At 39.0% G+C, this 20,260-nt stretch overlaps 1 protein-coding gene across 5 annotated transcripts in view; it reads right to left on the bottom strand.

Annotated features, from left to right (window-relative positions):
- RALGPS2 (Ral GEF with PH domain and SH3 binding motif 2) overlaps positions 1-20,260 on the bottom strand; it is a 114,078-nt gene that overhangs the window by 6,775 nt on the left and 87,043 nt on the right. For 4 of the 5 annotated variants that reach the window (XM_064719377.1, XM_064719380.1, XM_064719378.1 and 1 more), the window contains exons 14-19: positions 14,115-14,169; positions 10,785-10,862; positions 9,135-9,240; positions 8,287-8,379; positions 2,353-2,458; positions 1,070-1,161 (exon numbers count right to left, since the gene is read on the bottom strand). In XM_064719377.1, the coding sequence (XP_064575447.1) occupies positions 1,070-1,161; positions 2,353-2,458; positions 8,287-8,379; positions 9,135-9,240; positions 10,785-10,862; positions 14,115-14,169 (530 nt within the window). The remainder of the gene's footprint in view (positions 1-1,069; positions 1,162-2,352; positions 2,459-8,286; positions 8,380-9,134; positions 9,241-10,784; positions 10,863-14,114; positions 14,170-20,260) is intronic. The other variant, XM_064719381.1, reaches the window with a different exon arrangement.

Raw genomic sequence — 20,260 nt, forward strand, 5'->3', positions numbered from 1 at the left:
CACAAATAGTATCTATTAAAATAGTTCTTACTGTTATTCAGCTATTACTATTAAACAGACTAGGTGTTTATATTCCATTGAAAACACATCTGAACATCCAATTTTTCTAAGGCAGTTACACTGTTAACAGTATTGCCAACCCTTACTGAACCAGAGCTGTCTTTAGAGGACAGTTTTTCACCACTTACTTGCAAACTCCTTGCCACTATTTGCTACCTTCCCCACTTTCTCCAGCCAGGAACACAATTTCTCTCCTTTGCACTGTCTCAAATACCTCCACAGGAGCTTCTGCAACCCTCCTTACTTCTTAAGATCTCTCTCAGAGGCAGAATTGAACAAGAAAGCACAGAAGGATCAGGAAAAGCCTTTTTGTTTCCCCTTGAAATTCAGTAGGATTTCTGCTCTGGCAACTCCATAAACAAATGTGCAAAGAGAAGGAAGAGTTCAGGGAGACAAAGTAACTTAAAAAGGATTTTGCTGATGAAAAAGGTCAGTAAGAATTTATACAACAACTGCATTTAATAGGGGTTGGAGTCTTATCTTCCTTTTTGATTAATAGAAAATGCTACTTTTGCTTTCAAAGACTGGAAAATGTACCAAGGGCTAAATTACTTTCTGTACATTTTAGGAATACAAAATACAAACACAGCAGAAAATGTGCATGCCCATGACCTGAAAAAAGGCACTTCAGGAGACTTATCTGGAATTGATATTGAATGCTGCAGTTCACAGCTTTTTATATAATTGTGCAATAACCTTTCTCAAATGGGCAAGACAAAAATACTGCACTCAGATATTTTAGAGCATTCCTTGCATTTCCCCAATTGCTTTAAATAAGTCTCAAGGTAGCCCCAAATGTTTCCTCATTGCTCCAGAAGCTCTGAGGACTTGTTTGCAAAGGGCCAAACAGAAAAGCCAAGGGAAATCCATCAGCACATGAAAGGGGTGGAGAGGCTGCTCAGGGAACACACAGAGCCCTCAGTGACAGCTCAGTCACCTCCAAGATCCATCACTTCTGAGCTCTTAAAAGCTCATTTAATTTAATTTAATTTCACTGCCTTGCTCTCACCTGTTGTCTGTTGCTTTGGCAGGCAGCACTCAGGTGTTTAAACCAGAGCATTGCATTCATTCTGTTTCCAGCTTGAAATTTATATGAATTTCCTGAGAAAGAGAAAAAAAAAAGAACTGATGAAGAAACATTAACAGTGCTCCTTTTTAAACACTTAAATCCTACTCATACCTCTAAACTGAAATATTATGAGAAGATTTATTAATAGATGGTCCATATAACTTTACACTTTGTCTGGAATAGGTGCAATTGCTTGACCAATTGAAGAAAAGTTTCAGCTTTCCTCTCTTCCTTTCCAACATTCTAGATTTCAACTAATGCCTGTCTCAACTAGGAAAGAACAAAATATCCCTCAAAACAGAAGTGGTTTTGTTCACTGCCATTGCTGTAACTGCTTTATAATATCATGATTTTTTTAACCAAGTGCAAGGTATCACTGAAATGCACCCTGGAAAGCTACATTTGAAAATATCAGAAAATCACTCCTAAATGTATTGATACATTTCAGACCAGGCTGGAGTTACACAGTGCTTGTTTGGGTTCAGGAAGGTCAAGTGTTACAAAAACATTTCAGATTGCTGTTAAGAGTTTAAGCTGACAAGCATTCACAATTTGTACTTCATATCAGCAGTGCTAGGAGAGATGTTTGGAAATAAAATGTACTAAGACCTGAAGCAGACAAAGCAATAAATAATTTTAAGCTCCTTTCTCAGAACTTCTAATAATGTTCTTTCTGCACAATCTGAAGTGCTGTGGAAAAGTAACATTTTCTTCAGAGTTTCAGCTGAAAGCAGCCACTGTGCTGGAGTAATGGAGATGCACAGGATTCTCCACATAACAGTCAAAATCTCTGAGGGTAATAGCACCACATTTGAACAGATGGTTTGGGTTTTGGTTTTCACTTGGAAAGAAGTGACTCTCAAGCAGCTAGTGTTAGCTGAATCTTTTTTTTTTTTTAATTGTTACTTAGATTTCACACATGTGAAAATGCCTGGAAGTGTTCTAAATATATTTTAAAAGAATATAGATAAATACTTCCAATTAAAATCACATCTGGGGTTGGTAGGAGTTTGGAGAGTTCTTACAACTCAATGAGGAGTTTAATTAGATAAAAGTTAAGTATTTTTAGTATTCTCCATGGGCTGTTGCTCCCATGCATTCTAAAGGAGAAGATGACATGTTGGACAGCAGCTGAAACTGGAAGGATGTCACCTTTCACCTGCTGGTTTAGTGGCTGACAAATGACCTCAGCAAAGAAAATAATTATTCTGTGCACTGCTTACCCTTCTCAGAATCAGTCAATAAGAAGAGATCTGGATGCTCAGGGTCATCTGCCATCATCACCATCCAGCCCACCACTGAGACACTCTTACTTGGTGTGGATTTGAACTGGAAACACAAACAGGGATGAAAATGGAATTAAAACAAGAGGCCAGATCTGCCAGAACAAGCACCCAGCAGGGCACTTCCTCTCAGTGTTAAAGACTGGGTAACTTCAAACAAAGCAGAGCATTTCACAAGATTAAGAAAATTAACAAAGGTTGTATGAAATTAGTGCAAACAGAACTTAAGACAATATATTCAAAACAAATTAAAAGGAATATCACATTCTGCAAAAGCTTGTTAGACATCTAATGTGCACTGCATGATTACAGCAGCATCCCTCACCACATTAGTTCACATTTCAATGTACAATATAGTTCTAAAGCATCAAGGGATCAGGAACACCTTTCTCCAGACCAGGGTGCTCCAAGTCCTGTCCAACCTGGCCTTGGACACTTCCAGGGATGGGGCAGCCACAGCTGCTCTGGGTATCCTGTGCCAGGGCTTTACCACCTCATAGGGAGGAATTTCTCCCTAATATCCCACTTAATCTTACCTAGACAATGGTTTCACAGGGTTGTCTGTCTGGGACCTGCACAACTGGCTGCATTTTAAACCCTAGTTTAAAATCCATTAGAACTTGGAATGAACAAATGTTAGAACAGAAATTGAAAGAAAAAGTATTTAAACCAAGTTCAAAATAGTTTAAGAGTCCAGGCTCTTTGTATACACACACTGAAGTATCTCAGAGAGGTGGACAAATGTGGTAAAACCTCAGAAGAGGAGCAGGCAAATGATAAAGCTCTATCAGATAAGATTTCATTACAGTGAGGGCTGTAACTCTTTTTCAAACAAACTGAAACTTCTTTGAGGAGGCAGTAAGTAATGTCAGTCTGAAGTAAAAATTACGGCTTTTTATCTGAAAGAAGTAATAAAGACAAGGAAAGAGAATAAAGTTAAGGATACAGCTCATGATTCTTTCAAAGAAAGGAAGTGTATATAAAAGATTTGTTATGGACTCACTGCCTCAAAAAGTATGATGACACAACTTAACACTAAAAAGGGACCTGTAAAATGCAAACTTCCAAGTAGTCCTAAAGCATTATTAGGTCTTTTTCACGGAGGTGGAAATTTGAGTCACAAAGCAGTTTTAATGGATTATAGATCAAAATGTACCTTTTGAACAACACTTATTTCTAGAGTCCCACAGAAACAGCCCATTGGGCTTTCCTATCTTGGTTGTATATCCCAACAGGTATCCAGTGTGTGACACTGCCATGCAATCCAAAGTGCCAGAGCTCCTTCCCTTTTCTTTTCACTCCAAACCATCAGGTAATCATGGTGCTTCTCCATAAAATGCAAAGCTCCACACAAGGAAAGTGTTTCCTGCCAGCATCAATCCATCATCTCTAGAAACACATGTCAGCCTTCCATCCCTGTGCTCAGCTGGATTTGTATTCCATGTTTACACAGTCCCCAGGGCAGCTCATTCTCTGCTGATGCACAGAGCCTTGCTAACAGCAAGTCTGCTTTGTTAACATGAAGGGAATGAAAGCTTCATTGTAATTTAATGTTCCTGGTTCCTATTTGCTTTTTGTAATACAGGCCACTGGAATGACTCTTATTATACACATGGAAAACTGCACAGATCTGGCACTAGGCTTCACATAATTGATTTTTGCTGTTATTGTTGTTGTTCTGAGCTCAAAGGCTTTTACAAGTAAATCTTTGAATCAAAACCTCTGAATTAATATGTGAACAGACTTTTCACTCTAACATTTTGGCACCTACAAATCTCCTCCTCCACATCTCCTGTTGAGATTCTAAAGATTTATAATATTCAAATAATTTTTTGGTGGCTGAACATCCTTCCCACAATGACAGCATTCTTCATCAGGGTATTTCAGTGAAATGCCTGAGCCACAAATACCAAGTTTTCTACCCTACAAATAAATCCATCTAATTTTGATTATAGCATGCAATGGAAGGCTTAGAACTAATGAGGTTTTGTGCTGAAGCATGAAGCATAAAAAGTCTCTGTTGCTTTTCAAGCACCTACAAACACAGAAAAATCTCTCATGCATGCTATGTTGTCACAGAAACTGGCAAGGCTCTCAGTCCAATCACTATAAACAGTTATTTTACAGGTGTATTTTTCAAGGTGCTTATTTGAAGTCTAAGTTCAAGTGGCTATTCTTACTGTTGCCCTTTTCTAAATGTGCACAAGTGCTGCAGTTTTTCACAGAGGCTTCTCTGTGAGCTCCACTTCAGCATACAAGATAAAACCATTGTCCTCACATTCCTCTCATATTGTGCTGAACTAAATTTCTGGGCTCTCAAGTCCACATGCTTATTTACAGACAATTCTCCATTACTGTAGTAATAACTGAAACCTGTTCATTATTTAAACTCAATGCTGATGTTATGCTGTTACTCTTAGGAGATGCAGCACACAATACTGGATGCACTCCTTGGCCTTTGACCACAGGCAGGAGAAGAGCTGCCTTGTCTGTGTCTAAAAGGGAGGGGATTTCTTGCCCCTTTTGCTGAAATTACTCTGGGATTTTTATGAGGTAATTTTCCAAAGAGCTGGCTATTATAAGCCTGGAAGAGCTTTTGAGTGTCGATGCATTCCAAGCTGCCTGGAGCAATTGCAGCAGCAGAATGGTCAAAAGCATGCCTGTAATCAAGACACGTTTACCCTGAGAGCTGCAGCCAGGAAACTTTATATAGCAGACTGAGCCTTTTGTTGCCAGGGTTCCTTTCCATGTCACAGAGGGCTTGAGAAAGGAAGCAGAAAAGACACATGTTTAAATGGCTCCAGAAGATGCTTGAAATATTTTGCTGAGGTAAATCTCCAATGTATTAATTTTCGAAAAAGAAACCTGCTCCAAAGTAGATGGCATCATCCTTTTTATCTGTAAGTAAAAAAACCCAAAATCTAAATCTAGCCTTGGATCTCTTCATTGTGCAGAATGCACCTCTTGGGAATATCACTGGACAGTATCTGGAGCATTTACTCATGCTCTTGCTATCTAGGGATGATTGACCATCTGCAGTTCATTCTCTCCTGATTAACTTTTCCTGAAAATGCAACCAAACAAGAACTGAAGCATGATCCTTGACAAGTCACCTCCACAGACTCCAGAAGCAAAGCTGAGGCTCTGTACAATAAATCTGCAGTGAAATGGATGGAAACCTATGCCATCAACACAGGCAGAGCAGCTGAACAAGTCACTGACCACCTATTATTAGCTCGTTTAATGGACTGGAATCCAGCAACCAGTCCCTCTGTCTCAACAGCAGTTACCAGGTTTCCCACTCTAATTTCAAAATAAAGGTCATGCTCTGTGATAATAACAACCTCTAAAGCAGAGGTTTGCTGTGACTACTCACTGCAAATTATTTGTTTAAATAAAAGACAACCCAAACTGTAGTAAATAGTTATTACAATAGGTAAACCTCAACTGCACCTGGGAAACCAAATCAGAGGCTGAGCTCCACAACAGGCTTGGCATCCACAAACAGAACAGAGCCTGTCTGCTGCCCCAAAAAGCTGAAAGCAAGACATGAGCTGTGTACAGCCAATTCCAAGGCTGTGCTGGACAGTTCAGGCCAACTTCACAGAGCCAGCTATTAAAAAGGAATTAATGTTCTTCAGCAGTCATTGCTTTCAACTACCATTCCTCTTCCTCTTCCTGGGAATTGCCTTGCTCAAACTCCTCTCATTATCTGCAAACCATGGCTGGTAGGCTCCAGATGGGAAATCCTGGACCCCAACACCTCCTCACCTCTGTTTGCAAACTCCCTCAGTGGTTTGCTGAACAACAAACCACTTTTTTCCCTCTTGGACAAAGAAACACGAGCACACAAGCGAGACAAATTTTGGCTTCTTAAGCCTCTGTTCACCAGCAGTTTAGATGTTGTAGGTGTCACAACAAATCAGAGACTCGGAGAATATCAGAAGTCAATTCAAGAGGTTTAGAAAATAATCTCTGAAATAACATTGTAAATGGATGTGACTGTATTTCCAGGCAAAGTAAAGGCTTTTACAGGAACAGGGACTCAGAAGGATCAGGTACCAGACTCTATCCCTTTTTCTTTCATTTACTTTTGCTAAGGAAAGGGCAAGACTATTTAAATTATTGAAATTGTTATTCTGAAGGAAACAGGTAAACAATGCAAATTTAACATACTTAATTTCCAATCAATATAATTCCTTGCTAACTAATTTTTTCAAATTCCCTAAACCTGCAGGCTATTTAGATTGTTTCCAAATGCTAACACAGAAGAGTGAAAAAGCTTCTGAATAAATAGATACAAGTCTGGTAAAATCCTCCACAATTTTGTAAAGAACAGTGAACCAGAGAGACTTACAAATACACATTCTATTCCTAAAAGAAAACAAAATGCAATTTTGGCACAAAGCCCAAAGGAATCACAGCAGTAACAGGAACACAAAGTCTGACATTACCACAAAAATTTCTTTTCCATTTCTCAGTGTTTCCAGAAAAAATAGGCAACTAGCTGTGAGTGACATAATGCCAACAAAAGTTCTCTTCTGGTTCCTTCTTATTTTTTAATACTTTGCATTTCTACTCATAAGAGCTTACAAGTCTGCTCTTTCCTTTTAATGAGGTGGAATCCTTCCCTAAAGTTTTCACTGAAGCCAGAAACAAATGCATCCAAACACATACACTTCTCCCAAGACACCCAGAAGACAGAAGGATTGGCTAATGAACCTTCAGCCTGAAGGTTCAAATTAAGTAGGATCAGTTTCAATCTTACCTAAGCAAAGCTAGTAGGGGTGGATGGCCAAGAAACCACATAAATAGTTCTGAAAGTAATGAGCATTAGAATACTGTTTCCTAATGAACTTCCAATAAAAAGAGGGAAATAATCTCTTAGATTAAGGGAACTTTATACACAAACTTTCCACACAGCAACTTCAAATATCCAGGAGCATGCAAACCAGAAATGTTAAGCTTCAAATCTCCACCCTCTGCACATAAAAATGTTAGGATAAGAAAACAGCATTTTGTACCACAGTCCCCTTTACAAGGATCCCAAAAGCAGAACTCATTCTGCAAAATTCCATAAGCTCTATGCAAAGCAAGTGTTCTACAGTGTCAGTTGGCATAAATTAACCTGAAACACCTACCAAGGCAACCAAGTCATGATTCTGAGTAGTGAATGAACTCAGATTCGAGTATCTCAAATTTTACCCAGTTTCTTAAAAGAATCATTACAATTAATTAGGGACATCAAACAGGAACAATGCACATCTTAACACCCATACAGAAAATCCTCTTGCTCCTTCCCCACACAAACAAAGCATTTTTAGTTTCTTTCAGATCAAGTTGCAGCAAATAAAAGGAACCCCAGCATCATCTGACACTGCAGCTCTCTGCTGAGCAGATGAAGTGTTTGGTACTTCACTGCAGTTAATGGCTTACAGGATTATACAGAAAAACCAAATGGCCTAATTTTACCACACAGCTGAAATCAGTACATGTTTAATTGTTCTATCTTGTGACTGCTCAATTTTCCCTCATCAGTGCTTGTTTGGATTTCAAACCGTGACAAACTGCTGCAAGACTGAAATCATCCAAAGACAGAACTTTGAAAATGGACAGAGCAATGACACAGTTCCTCTCCTGAAAGTCCAGCAAAGGCAGAGACACATGGCAGATGCAAAGCAGATGTTCTTGGTGTAGCATACAAATGTAAATGATATTTCCCTGGGGTGTATCCATATGAGGTGACTGACTGACTGGGAGACAGGATAGTGCTGACTAGAAATCAGGCAAGGCATGAGCTACTCTCAGTGTTTACATCAGGAAATCACATTTTAGTTTTGGCAGGTGATACTGGAACATGCCTGCTTTACATACATGTTTTCTCTCTGTAGCCTTCAGGGATTTTGCAGCGTAGTAGAAGAGTTGGGCTCCACACAGTGCTACCCAGTATTTTGTCCAAGATGCTACCTGCAGAGAAAACAAACAAACAAACAAACCTAGAAGTGCAATGGATAAGTGAAATGCTTCATAACACTGAGCTTTGAAAGAGGAGGCACCACCCTGCAAGAACATGAGAGCACTGACTGTCCAGCCAAGCATCAGCCATGTTTCCAAAGCTGCTGTTTGTTACTCATGCAGGCCTATGAATGCATGAAAACTCCAGAAAGCAGAAAGATCACGTGCCTTTCCTCTCTAATCTGGGAAAAATGTTCTGCATCTTGCTCCATACTTCCTGCAATCCCTACAGAACACTTTGTGGAGTCAAGAGCTCATCTGCCCCTTTCCTTTTCCATCTTAGGTGCTGCCACAAGGTATCCCCCATTGTCCTGAATGTGTTGAATATTTTGATTTATAATTTATCATCATGTATTTGCAATGTAAATACTAAGGGTTATCATCTATTGATAGATTGCTGGGATTTACCTACTGTTAAGGAAGACAAAACATGATTCTCTCCATTTTAAAGTCATCAGTAACTGTAGACAATTTTATGCAGCATCCTCTTGTCTTCTACTTCCTAGATTATGTGTATAGCCTTACAAACTGACTAAATGCACCAAACAGAAGGATTGAAACTCTGGCAACGACCCTAAATCTTAATCAGCAAGGCAGAGGAGATCTCAGACACTTGAACTACTTGCCCAATGGCCATTTTACTGCATTTATAACTGGGCAAACGAAGAAGGTGAGAAAATTAATTTATTTAAAAAAAAAAATCTTACTGTAGGTTTTTTGCCTTCTTTCAACAAAGTCTTCCTCCTGAGAACACCTTGAATAGTAACTGCTCCTGGATACAAATGAACAGCCAAATCTTCAGATTCTAGGGAGCTGAAAGGAGCATGCGAAGAGTTGTGTGAAAAAATATTTTTCCTAAAGTAATTTTCCAACCGTTACCAAACACTAATGCAAATACCTTCATGGTAATTTGAAAACGTCAACTTTCTATTTATTTGACTTCATTGTGGAAAAAGACTTTGGCTGTTACAAGGAATTGCTGTTGTGGAATTAACACTCGCAAGCAAAAGTGATCAGAAAAATTAATTAGCCAAGCAGGTAATCCTTAATTAAAAAAATTAAAACTCAAAACACGACTGAAAGACAAGAAAAATTAATTTTAAAAAGTAAACATTTGAAGTACATTGGTAAAGTTGCTGTACATGTTAAACCTCTCCTTCAGCCCTGGCAGGAAAGATTTGACTATTTTTTGGTTAGAAACACCAGAACCATTAGCACATCAAAAACAAAGCACAGCTCAAACATGCACAATCCTTAAAATATCTGAAAGCAAGGAGAGCGGGAGGGAGCAGGAATAAAGAGTAGAAACCCAAACCACAGCTTTAAGGTGTTTTAATGCAACTGGTGCTCTACTGATCATCTGCCCTACAAAGGATTGGAGAACAATGGGCTGAAACAAAGGCCAGGTACAGCACTGAGGAAAGAAAACTGAGCTTGGTTAAAATTACAAAGCTGACTGGCTTCAAAAACATTTCCCATCAGAGAAAAGTTACACCAGGAATCATTTCAGTGAATGCCAATCAGAGCAGGTAACTAAAGTGCTGAACCCAGCAGCTTTCTAGAAAAGCCAAGAGATTGAACAGCACCCAAAAATCGCGGTGAAGGAAGCCAGGATTTGTTGTTTCATCCATCCTATGTCCAAAGTAAACTGGAAATGTGACAAACACTTTCACTGCAGCACCTACTGAGGATGATGATATGGAGACAATTTTGGACACTGACAGATGTGAACATGGGTTTAATTCAGTGAGACAATGCTTGCTTCTTAACATGACAGAGGTTTCACAGTTAATGGCAATTTCTTTCCCAACTACAGTGACACAGCTGGAGACACAATCAGTATCCATAATGAATCAGAATAATCAGTTATGTTACTCTGTCAGCTTGCAAATATATATTAAATTGGGGGCAATTTGAATGTGTTACTCATTTTAGGCATCTCTCTGATTTCAGGGAAGAGGAGCAAAGAAATTCAAAACACAACTGCCAGCAAAGAAAACATCTGGAATGCCATCCATTAGCACCAGGAGCAGCTTTGTTTCCCCATGAGAACTACCAGCACTGCTCCACAGTGGCAGGCAGTTCAAAAGCTACCCTGGCAAAACATCTTTAACCTTGATAGAAAGATCCAATGGTTCAGATTTGGATTTGCAGACTGGAATGAACAGTCCTTAGGCTGATATAGAGTAAGTCATTGAAGGGAAAAGTTTCAAGTCTGAAGAAAAAGGTCTCTACCTTTATTTTGACACACAAGTTAGAAAGGGAACATCAGAAAACACCCACTTAATTATTAAACCAAACCAAATCACCAACAGCAGAGGGAAGGTTTGACACCTCTGTGTGCAGTGGGATTGTACCTGCTGGCCTTCATGTGGCCTCGATGGCCATTTCGTGACACTCTTGTCCCCGGGCCGAGAGAATGGTACAACCTGTTCCTGTTGGATTCCATTATAAATTGGTGTGTTACATATACTGTCATTCACACAAACAGCACCACTGCTACAACTGCACACAGCTTTGCTCGTGTGCATATCACAAAGCCACTTCTTCCACGTAAGAAAAAGCGAGTCATTTTATTTTAAAAAGGCATGCAGAAGTAAATAATATGGTTTTTCATTTCAGCAGATGTTCTCTTTGTCAGAACTCACAATACTGAAGTGTTTTACTGGCACTGAAGATTAACACATTTTTAGAGCAAAGTCTGCATTTAGTTTAGACCAAATAAATGTAAAGGAACCATACTGCTAAAACTTACATTGAAATCTGACTTTAATGTTACTACAAAAACAGTTTCACTTCTATGAACAAAAACACAGAAGCTGTTGGGCTGCAAGAAACCACAAGCTCTGTCAAAATACACCTGACATTGTTTAAAATCCTGTTGTGCTCAGTAACATGGAAATCAGCTCAGCAATATTTCAATTTTCCAGTTCATCTATGGTGTTCACTTTACCTGTAAGCTCCACATCTTAAATTCATTTACCTGATCCATCCTGTTATCCCTATTCAGTCACTGTGCCCCAGACCTGCCTTTAGAACACTGCTTTGCTTCACTGAACTTTATTTTTCTGAATCAGATCCTTTTAAATGACTGAATTCCATTTAAGTCAACACAAGCATTGTTGAGGCACTTTGTCCTCACATCCTTTTTTTATCCATTTTTCCTAGCTGCTTGTATTCTGTTGAAAGACTGAAGATCAGCAATTCTTTGGGAGCAGGCAGTTAAGTACAAGCCTTATTATCAATATCAAAAAGATATTAATGAATCACCATCTACTAACCTGTTCCACAATTTGCCATTTTGTTTCTCAACACAGCAGATATCTTTGAACTTATGAATTTTTTTTCAGAGCACACTCAAGATACAGGCAAATAAAACAATAAAGAAAAATAAAGTAAAATGAGCTGCTTATTTTTGTATACATATGGCATGCAAATTAAGTATGTTTTCTTCTTACCTTTAAGCTTGTTTTTTATTGGATAAAAGGAGGCTACCACTCTTGGAATCCTGCTATTTCAGGGAAATCTATTCAGAGACACTCAGGATGACAACCAGTGAGACTGAAGTGTCACTTAATACACTGCCCTTAACAGGATATAACTGTAAGGACTTGAAATTTTAGTCCTTCCAGTAATTTTGATTGGCCTTAAGGGACACTCCAATGCTGAAAACTCTTTCTCAAGTTTCAAACTAAGATTCTGTTGCATTTAAAAACAATCAGTGGCTCTAGTTTTCACCCCTTCTGCATTCCTCAGCTACAAGCAGAAAGGCCAGGAAAAACAAGAATACATTTTACATTTCCTTCTGTTACTTGGGGAATCTGTGTGTGGAGGAATTGTTTTCATCCTCTTAAGGGCTACAATGCAGATTTAAGCCTTCCTACCCAAAGATGTTCCTAAAACACAGAGAAATACTGAATTCCTACTTTCACTGCATAGAAAACATTCATTAACACTGGATGTATCCCAGTTTTGCCAGAGTTGATAATTCCAGGCAACTGATGTCTCTCCCTCACTTAAATATTTCTATAAAGAATGGAAACCACTGTGCTTCACTATACAGACCAAAACCAGAGAGAGATATTCTCTAGTTAGTTTAAATTTTGACACTTGCATGTCAGTGTGTTACCTATTAAATTTTAAAACATGCCTCATCATCTTATAAAGCAAGGAACAGACTCAAGGTTGCTGCAGATCTCTAGGAATTTCACACATGGTGCTGGGAATGTCTGTAAGGAACCCTATCCCTCTCCCTGGAAACAGGCATGAGAACTCACCCTGAAACACAAGAAATCTCCAACAGGGTTCCCAAGAGCTCTCTCAGGAGAGAGGGAAGTACAGAAGACAAGCGGAATTTGGAGGAGGAATCTTCTGTTTGACATGGAGCAAACATTTTAACTGGGGGAGCCTGGGGCTGCCAGCTCTCATTAGCACAGGAATGAAAAGTCCCTGCTTTGTCTCAGAAGTCCACACAACAATTCTGAAGAGTGTTATCATAAGTTTAAACCTAAATTTCAAAGTTTCTTATGCTGCTCTGGGTAATAACACTCAACTCACCATTTTTTCTAACTTAATGACTTTTTATCTTTGAGAAACATCTTGATACCAATACACAATTCCATAAGGCAGCAAGGAAGGGAAAGAAAGAAACCTTTTGAATGTTGTAGGTGCTCTGTGATGCAGCCTGCAAGTTAAGAGATTGCCTTTCTGACCCCATTTGTGTTCTCTGCTCATGTGGAATGTTACCTGATGAAATTCTTTAGGGCCTTTCCTCATGTATGTACCCATATTTAAGGCATGAGGCATCCAGAAGTTCACCTTTGGCACAGAGAGATTTCCAAAGACGACTTCTAAAATTAAGACAGAACTTTTAACTGCTTCAATGAGTTCAACAGAATGTTTGTGGTAACAGCTCCCAACTAAAAAGACAATGTTTTTGACAAAAATTCCTATGAAAAATGTAAAAGCATGGTAGAAAAGTCATCCATGGTAACTCTGAAGCTGATGGACTACCTGAAACTGTGTTATAGAAGCAAGCAATGCACTGTACTGTGCATCTTACTCAGCTGTGGGAAGGTGAATATTGCCCCTTTCTCTATGTTAAACTACAGCTGTTTGTCTTTTTCCACACTCTCAAATCCAACATGAGCATGGGCTGAAGTGGTCAATGCCACCTGAGCACTCCCAGGTGCTGGAAAAGGAACAACTCGTTAATTCTGGACCACAAAGTCAGACATGAGCAAGGGGCACTGTTGTGCAACAGTGAAGGAAAAAGAGGTGACAATGTCAATGAGAAGAGAGCAAAGGGACTATGAACAGATGAGTGTCTCAGGGAAAGTGAAAATGAAAATCACAAACACAAACAGCACATGTGATATCCACATATACAAAACCTTTGGGGTCTAATGGCTCTCTGGCTGAGCTCCTTCAAGGATGTGTGCACTGAGTAAGCACCTCATCAGAGAAAAGTCCTAATAACCCCATTAGATAAAAGCCCTAATAACCATTAGTGAGCAGAAGGTGTTTCTATGCTGCTTTAACAGATCCAGTGAACTTACTACAGCTTTTTAGTGTTCTGACAGGCAGAAGATCTCTAGTTCAGTGAAAAAAGCATCATTTTGAGGACTGAGTGAGAGACTCTAGGTAACAATGTGAATAGAAAAACACAAAACCACAATTTTTCTTACCTTTCAAATGCTGGCCAGGAAGTCTCTTCACTGAGTTCAGAACCATCACTGCTACCTAGAGAAAAAGAACAACAGATGATACATTATTTCTTCATCTACAAACCATCTCTGTCAATTGTATCTAAACAAATCAGAATATTTGAGATTCTGAATATCAGAATATTAAGAAGATGAAATGCAAAAAAATACTTCAGGAAAATACTACAAGGAAAACACTTTGTGATTTGCTTCAGGAATTTCACATACACTGAGATGGAGATTGAAGGGACAGGGTCTAGTTCCACATAAATAAGTTGAAGAAAAGTAGCACTAATAAATAGGAACCTTATTTTCAGAATATAAAGAACACCCTAAACACAGATTTGTCTGCATTGAGAAAAACAGGTCACTTATTTAAACAGCTTCTTATCAAGTCACACACAGTCATGACACAGAGGTGTAAATTCATTGTTAAATCTCCAGTATATGATTTGAGAAGCCTTAAACAATTTTTCAAGCTATCTCCCACTTACTCTATCAGATCACAACAGTATTATTTCCTTCTGTGCTTTGTAAACTAATCCAGAAACACTTCATTTTAAACACTGAAAATAGTGGAAAATCCAAAACCCCAAATGTCTGATGCATCCACTCATGGCAGTCCCATAAATAGAACGGTAATTTTACAATTCCACAAAATCCCATCAGTCTGAAAATAAGCATTTAAATATAGAGACAAGGTGGGTGCTATCTGTAATGTTAAAAATCAGTAAATAGTTATCAATATGGATGCTGTTAACAGGAATCAGTAGTTTTTATACAGAATTCCAATCTGTGCCTTGCTGCTCTGCACCTTTCAGACCACCCCAGCTGCCCACAGGAGCTATTGGCCTTGTTCATCACTTCAAACCCACATTTCTGGCTCCAGATAATCCCAAAGCCTAAATATCAGTGCAATTCCATGTCAGTCAATACTTGAAGCCACCTTTTGGCACACTAACTTGCCACCTTGTTTGCTCTGCTGCCTGAACACCCACATAAAAAGGGAAGCAACAAAATAATACAATTATTTTGAAAAGAAAAAATCCGAATCAATGCTCGTCACTCAAAAGTTCCCTCAGAGAAACAGAGGATGAAAATGATGGAACCAGTTCCCTGTAAGTTTACACAGAAAATCAGCAGGGAAAAGCAGTGCCCTAAAAAATCATGTGTGCAAAGTAGGTCTGGATATCCATGAGTAAACACAGAGTAAAGATGGAGGCAATAAAGATTTACACACAGCAGGGGTAATTCCAGCCCAGAGCCATGAAAATCTCAGCATGGGCAGAAGTTCCCTCTGTGCAAAATTTAAGAGAAAATACAAGCCTTTATCTGCCAGCCAATTCAACTGAGATGCCTCTTCTGCAAACATTAGCTCAACATCCACATATTAACACCATCTCTATGGGAGACTAGATCATTTGCTCTCAGCTTATTCTGAATTTTTCCTAAAGGCAAGTCCTAACCTGGTTCACACCAACTCTACAGTAAGAGCCATTTGTGTAGTGGAAGGAGCTATGAAATACAGAAGTGATGTTGCAGTGGAGAGCTGCAAGCAGGGAGGTTAAACATTCAGCAGGGAGGTAAAACATTCAGCAGGTAACCTGCATTACTTTCTAGAAGTGCCTTTAAGTTTTTAGTGCTTCCATTTGCAGATCATTGATCCTCAAGCATTCAGCTGCAGGGAGGGTGACAGCAGCAGGAAGCTCTGGGCACAGAAGGGCAGCACAGTTACTCCTGCTTGAGTTACACTTCCTCTGAGCTGAGCAAGTGCTGGCACTTCAGGTGACCCTCTCAGACTGAATCTATCAGCAAACATTCAGGTGCCACAGGGCAGGTGAGCACAGGAGTGGCCATAACAATAATCACAAGTTTTGCTCAGCACAATTTACACCTGAGCTGCAATGTGGAAAAGAGAATGTGTGGGTTGAGCTCCACATTATCCCAGGCACTTCTATACAGAAAGACTACCAGGTGAATCATGAACTATCCCAGAAAAAAAAGGAGTAACCAGTGGAGTAACCTGTCCAGGTGGAGCTTGGTCTTACAGCAGGAGTCTTTGCAAAGTCCTCACCATTTCCTGGAAGAAACAACTGCCACTCAATACTTCCAGCAAATTCTACAATTCACACCACAGTGAAAAGCTCAGTGATTTATTCCATCCTAATGAAACCACAGCTGCATTCTCTGCAAGGCAAAACATGAATCTCTTCTCATTTATAAGTGGCATGGTTTGGGGATGAGGAGACAGAATCAGATGCAACAATTCAGAAACAACTTTAGGCAGGCATTTTGGGTCAGGCCTCCCAGCTGACTGTCTTTGAGGAAGGCTGTTTGTGGTAGAATCTCCCACAGTAAGACCTTAAGGCGCTGAAATCCTTTCAGCAGATGGAATGACAATAAGGATGGTAGAGTTCAACCCCAACATGAAAATAGCTTCCCTTGCATATAATTGAAGTTTTCTTTGTGGTTACTTGGAGCAATCTGTTCTGCAAAATGGGGCAGCAATTTCTGTCAATTCATTCAGCCAGCACTGAAAGCATTAGGGAAACTTAGAATCTTATTTATTTTCTTACTGCTGCTTAGATTTAGCTTTGTATTAGCAAGAAGCACATGACTAGAGTTCTACTTAATTTAGGCCCCTGTGACAGATCCACACAATTAAAACCCCCTAATAAGACAGCATTATGAAGTTATTGTTTGCATTTAAAGTAGGCTGATACATTATAATTCTACCTGAAATGACATTTTGATGGCAACTGTATCAGCTTTGCTAATAAAGTTATATTCAACTGCTGTGCTAAGTACACTACAGAAAGATTTAAAAGCTAGAGCTGCTTTGTAAAAATGCAAAGCAATCTAGATCAAGAGCTAAAATGTCATCTATCACAAAATTACAAAGTTCCTTGGTACAGTATCAGTACAGTATGAGAAAACCTACAGGAATTTGGGGGCTTTCTAAACCAGAAGTTTCACTTAAAAAGTTAAATATATACAGAAATTAACAATTACACTTAAAAGGAACATCAATTTGTAAAAAAATTGGACAAAACATCATAGCAATTGATTTAACATTGACATTGATGCCTGCAGGGGTTGTAAAAATTATAACAAAAACCTGGAAAAGGTTTAATTTTAGTGTTTGACTATTCCTCTAACATCCATATAAAAACATCTCCAACAGGATTTTTTAGATTCTAAAACCCTCTAAGAAATACTTTGCAAGACAAGTTCTGATACTGAAAAACACCCCTTTCCTGAAAAGCAAAACAAAATACCTGATATCTCTCCTTCCAAAACAAAACAGAGGTAAAAGGGACTGTTTTTAACTTTATAAAAGTTAGATGTCTAGCCAAGCTCTGTTTAAACATTAAGTGCACTATTTGAGTGTCACCTCAACTGGAAATATTTCATTCATTCAGTACTCTAAAAATATATCACCTTCTTAAATTCTTCTCAAGTATGTACTCAATATTTGAGTTTTTCCAACAACCTCAAGCAAGTTCTTCAGGTTAAACTTAATAACAAATCCTAGGTAGTATAAGCCCTTTCTGTTAGTTACAGTTCTAAACAAATTTTGGCTTCATGTAAGAAACCACTTAACACAAAACACTATCTTCCTAGCTTTCTTCATTGCTAATAAATTTATGGTTCAGGATTGAAACAAAATAAAGTCTTTATGAAGGCTTTTTCCCTATCTTAGGAATAACAGCATTTGGCAAGATGGCTTTTTTGCTAACTGTGCTGGTGATTATCTGAGAAGGCTCAGGATTGTCTGCAGAGCCCCAGCACTGCAGCTCTGTTCAGATGTGAATTTTCTGCTCACATCTGCAGATGTGCACAGGCAGATGGATGTCTGTGAGATGTCTGTGCCCCAGGCACACAAACAGCATGAGGTTCCCAGTTATGGGATAGGGAATGCCTGTGCTATCCCATATCCACTCCCCTGGTCACGGCACCCACTCGCTGCCCCAAGTCTGGGGATATTGAACACTTAACACAGGCTTTCTTTATCCAGAAGTTAGTCCCCAAAGTTAAACAGGTGTTAATATAAACAAACCAACCCCAAAGAGTTTAAAAAGTCTTCAGACTAAAAATTCTTTCCCCTTCCCAAATCTGTCATCGACACTCTCCTGGCTCCGGTTACACCGCGTTTCCAGAGCTGGGGACGGACCCAGCAGAGCTGAAATTCTACCATGAAAACTGAAAATTCTACCACAGAACTGGTCAAGAGGCCTGAACACCCATGGCTGCAGCACAGCCCAGCCCAGACAGCACCTCAGAGATGGGCTCCATGCCCTGACAGCTCTGCTCTGCTTGGTGAGCTCACAACCACACTGCAAACCCTCATATGCAGCTCATGACTATTTAACTATTTAAGTTCAGTTTAGACAGCTCAGCTCTGGCTCCCCAGTTCACCCAATACAGATGGCAGCAACTCTGGCACAGGACTCAAGCAATATCATGCCAGAGAACTGATAGAAACTTTTAATACCATCAGTGAGTTTCATTGTGAAAAATCAGCAAAAGCAAATAAGCAAAAGGATAAAGATGGGGCAGAAACAGGGGGTTTGTATAATTACATTGATGTAAACACATCCAGAGAGTGAGCCTGGGACCAAACAGTACCAAGAAAGCATCAAGTTCTTCTTGGGGAAGAACTGGAGTGCTAGACTGTATCTTCCCCTCTCAAATCCAGGCACCTACATGTGCATTTTTAACCTCTAATATTATACAGTTTTTTTATTTATCCTATCACTAAAGAAGCAGTAGTTCACAATAGCATGTCTGGGTATACACATTTAAGGCAAAAGACAGGCATCCATACTCTCATATAAAGAAAATATATATATATATATATATATATATATATAAACCTGACATATTTCTTCTGCCTGAAACCCTACCTGAAATCTGATCTGATGACTCAGTCCTACCCACCTGAACAGCACAGTACAGGTTAAAGAATCAAACAAACAGTGGCTGTGTAAAGGTCTTCCCTACTCTACAGGCTGCCAAGACCCCTGAAAGTAAATGCATACACTGTGTACCTACACCTATACTTCATTTATTTAAAGAGAAATATAATCCCTTGTAGAATTCAATAACTTCGAGGTGGTGACTTAATAGAGGAATTCATTAAAAAGCTGATTTCTCATATGTATTTCATCCAGTTTACTTTGGAAATGTACTGTTCTTACAAAGAAACTTTCTTACATTAATTCACACTGATTTAGAATTCCTTTCTTTGACTCTGCAGCATTAATTCCTCCAATTGCATTAGAACAAAGGCTGAAGTTATTTTCCAGTGATTGCAACACACAAACAAAGGCAAATGTTCAAGAGTTCTAGTTTTTCTAGAGCTTTCATCCATATCATTGCAGATCAGGAAAAATAAGTGGGGGAAAAAATAGCTTAAGAAGAATTTGCATCCAACACTGCTACAAACACAACCCATTATTGTTTCCTTTGAATTTTTAAATATCTCAAGTTACCATCTCAATTTCAGCAGTGTTCCTGTGTTCATACCTTGACTTTGTTTTGAAGTGGTATACATGAGAGAGCACTCTCAAAGAATAACTTCCTTAGTAAAATCACTTTGCATCCTCTAGGTTAGATGCTGTAAGAGGAGAAAAGCCACACAGAAGCTGTGCATGAAAAGAAGGGCCTGTTTTACACAGCTCCCTTTACTGCTTAGGAATTATCTGAACAATTTGCCATTGTAAACAAACTCAGCTTAAGAAATTCAGTAACACAGCAGAGACAAACTGGTGGAAAGAAATGGTAGAAATCCAAAGCTTCTGAGAACATTCATGAAACAAGCTGAAATTCCTGCAAAGATACTTAAGAGCACACTTAAGCAATAAATACTTTAAAAGCGCAAGAAAATTGGGAATTAATAGAAGACCATATATTCTTTGGAAAAATATCCTATGAATTAAAGGAAGTTTCATGCTATTTCTGAGTGGAACCAGGAACTAGTAAAATCATCTTAATTTATCCTGCTTTTGGGTGAGGAGGTGACAGGAGGCAAATAGAGGCATGAGAACAGGTGGTACAAGTGTGCAGGTGGTTCCTTGCAGCCAGCCAAGAGCAATGCTCACACCTCAGGAGGGCAGAGTGTACAC

The sequence above is a fragment of the Zonotrichia leucophrys genome, chromosome 8, assembly GCF_028769735.1.
Source record: "Zonotrichia leucophrys gambelii isolate GWCS_2022_RI chromosome 8, RI_Zleu_2.0, whole genome shotgun sequence".
Taxonomy (NCBI): domain Eukaryota; kingdom Metazoa; phylum Chordata; class Aves; order Passeriformes; family Passerellidae; genus Zonotrichia; species Zonotrichia leucophrys.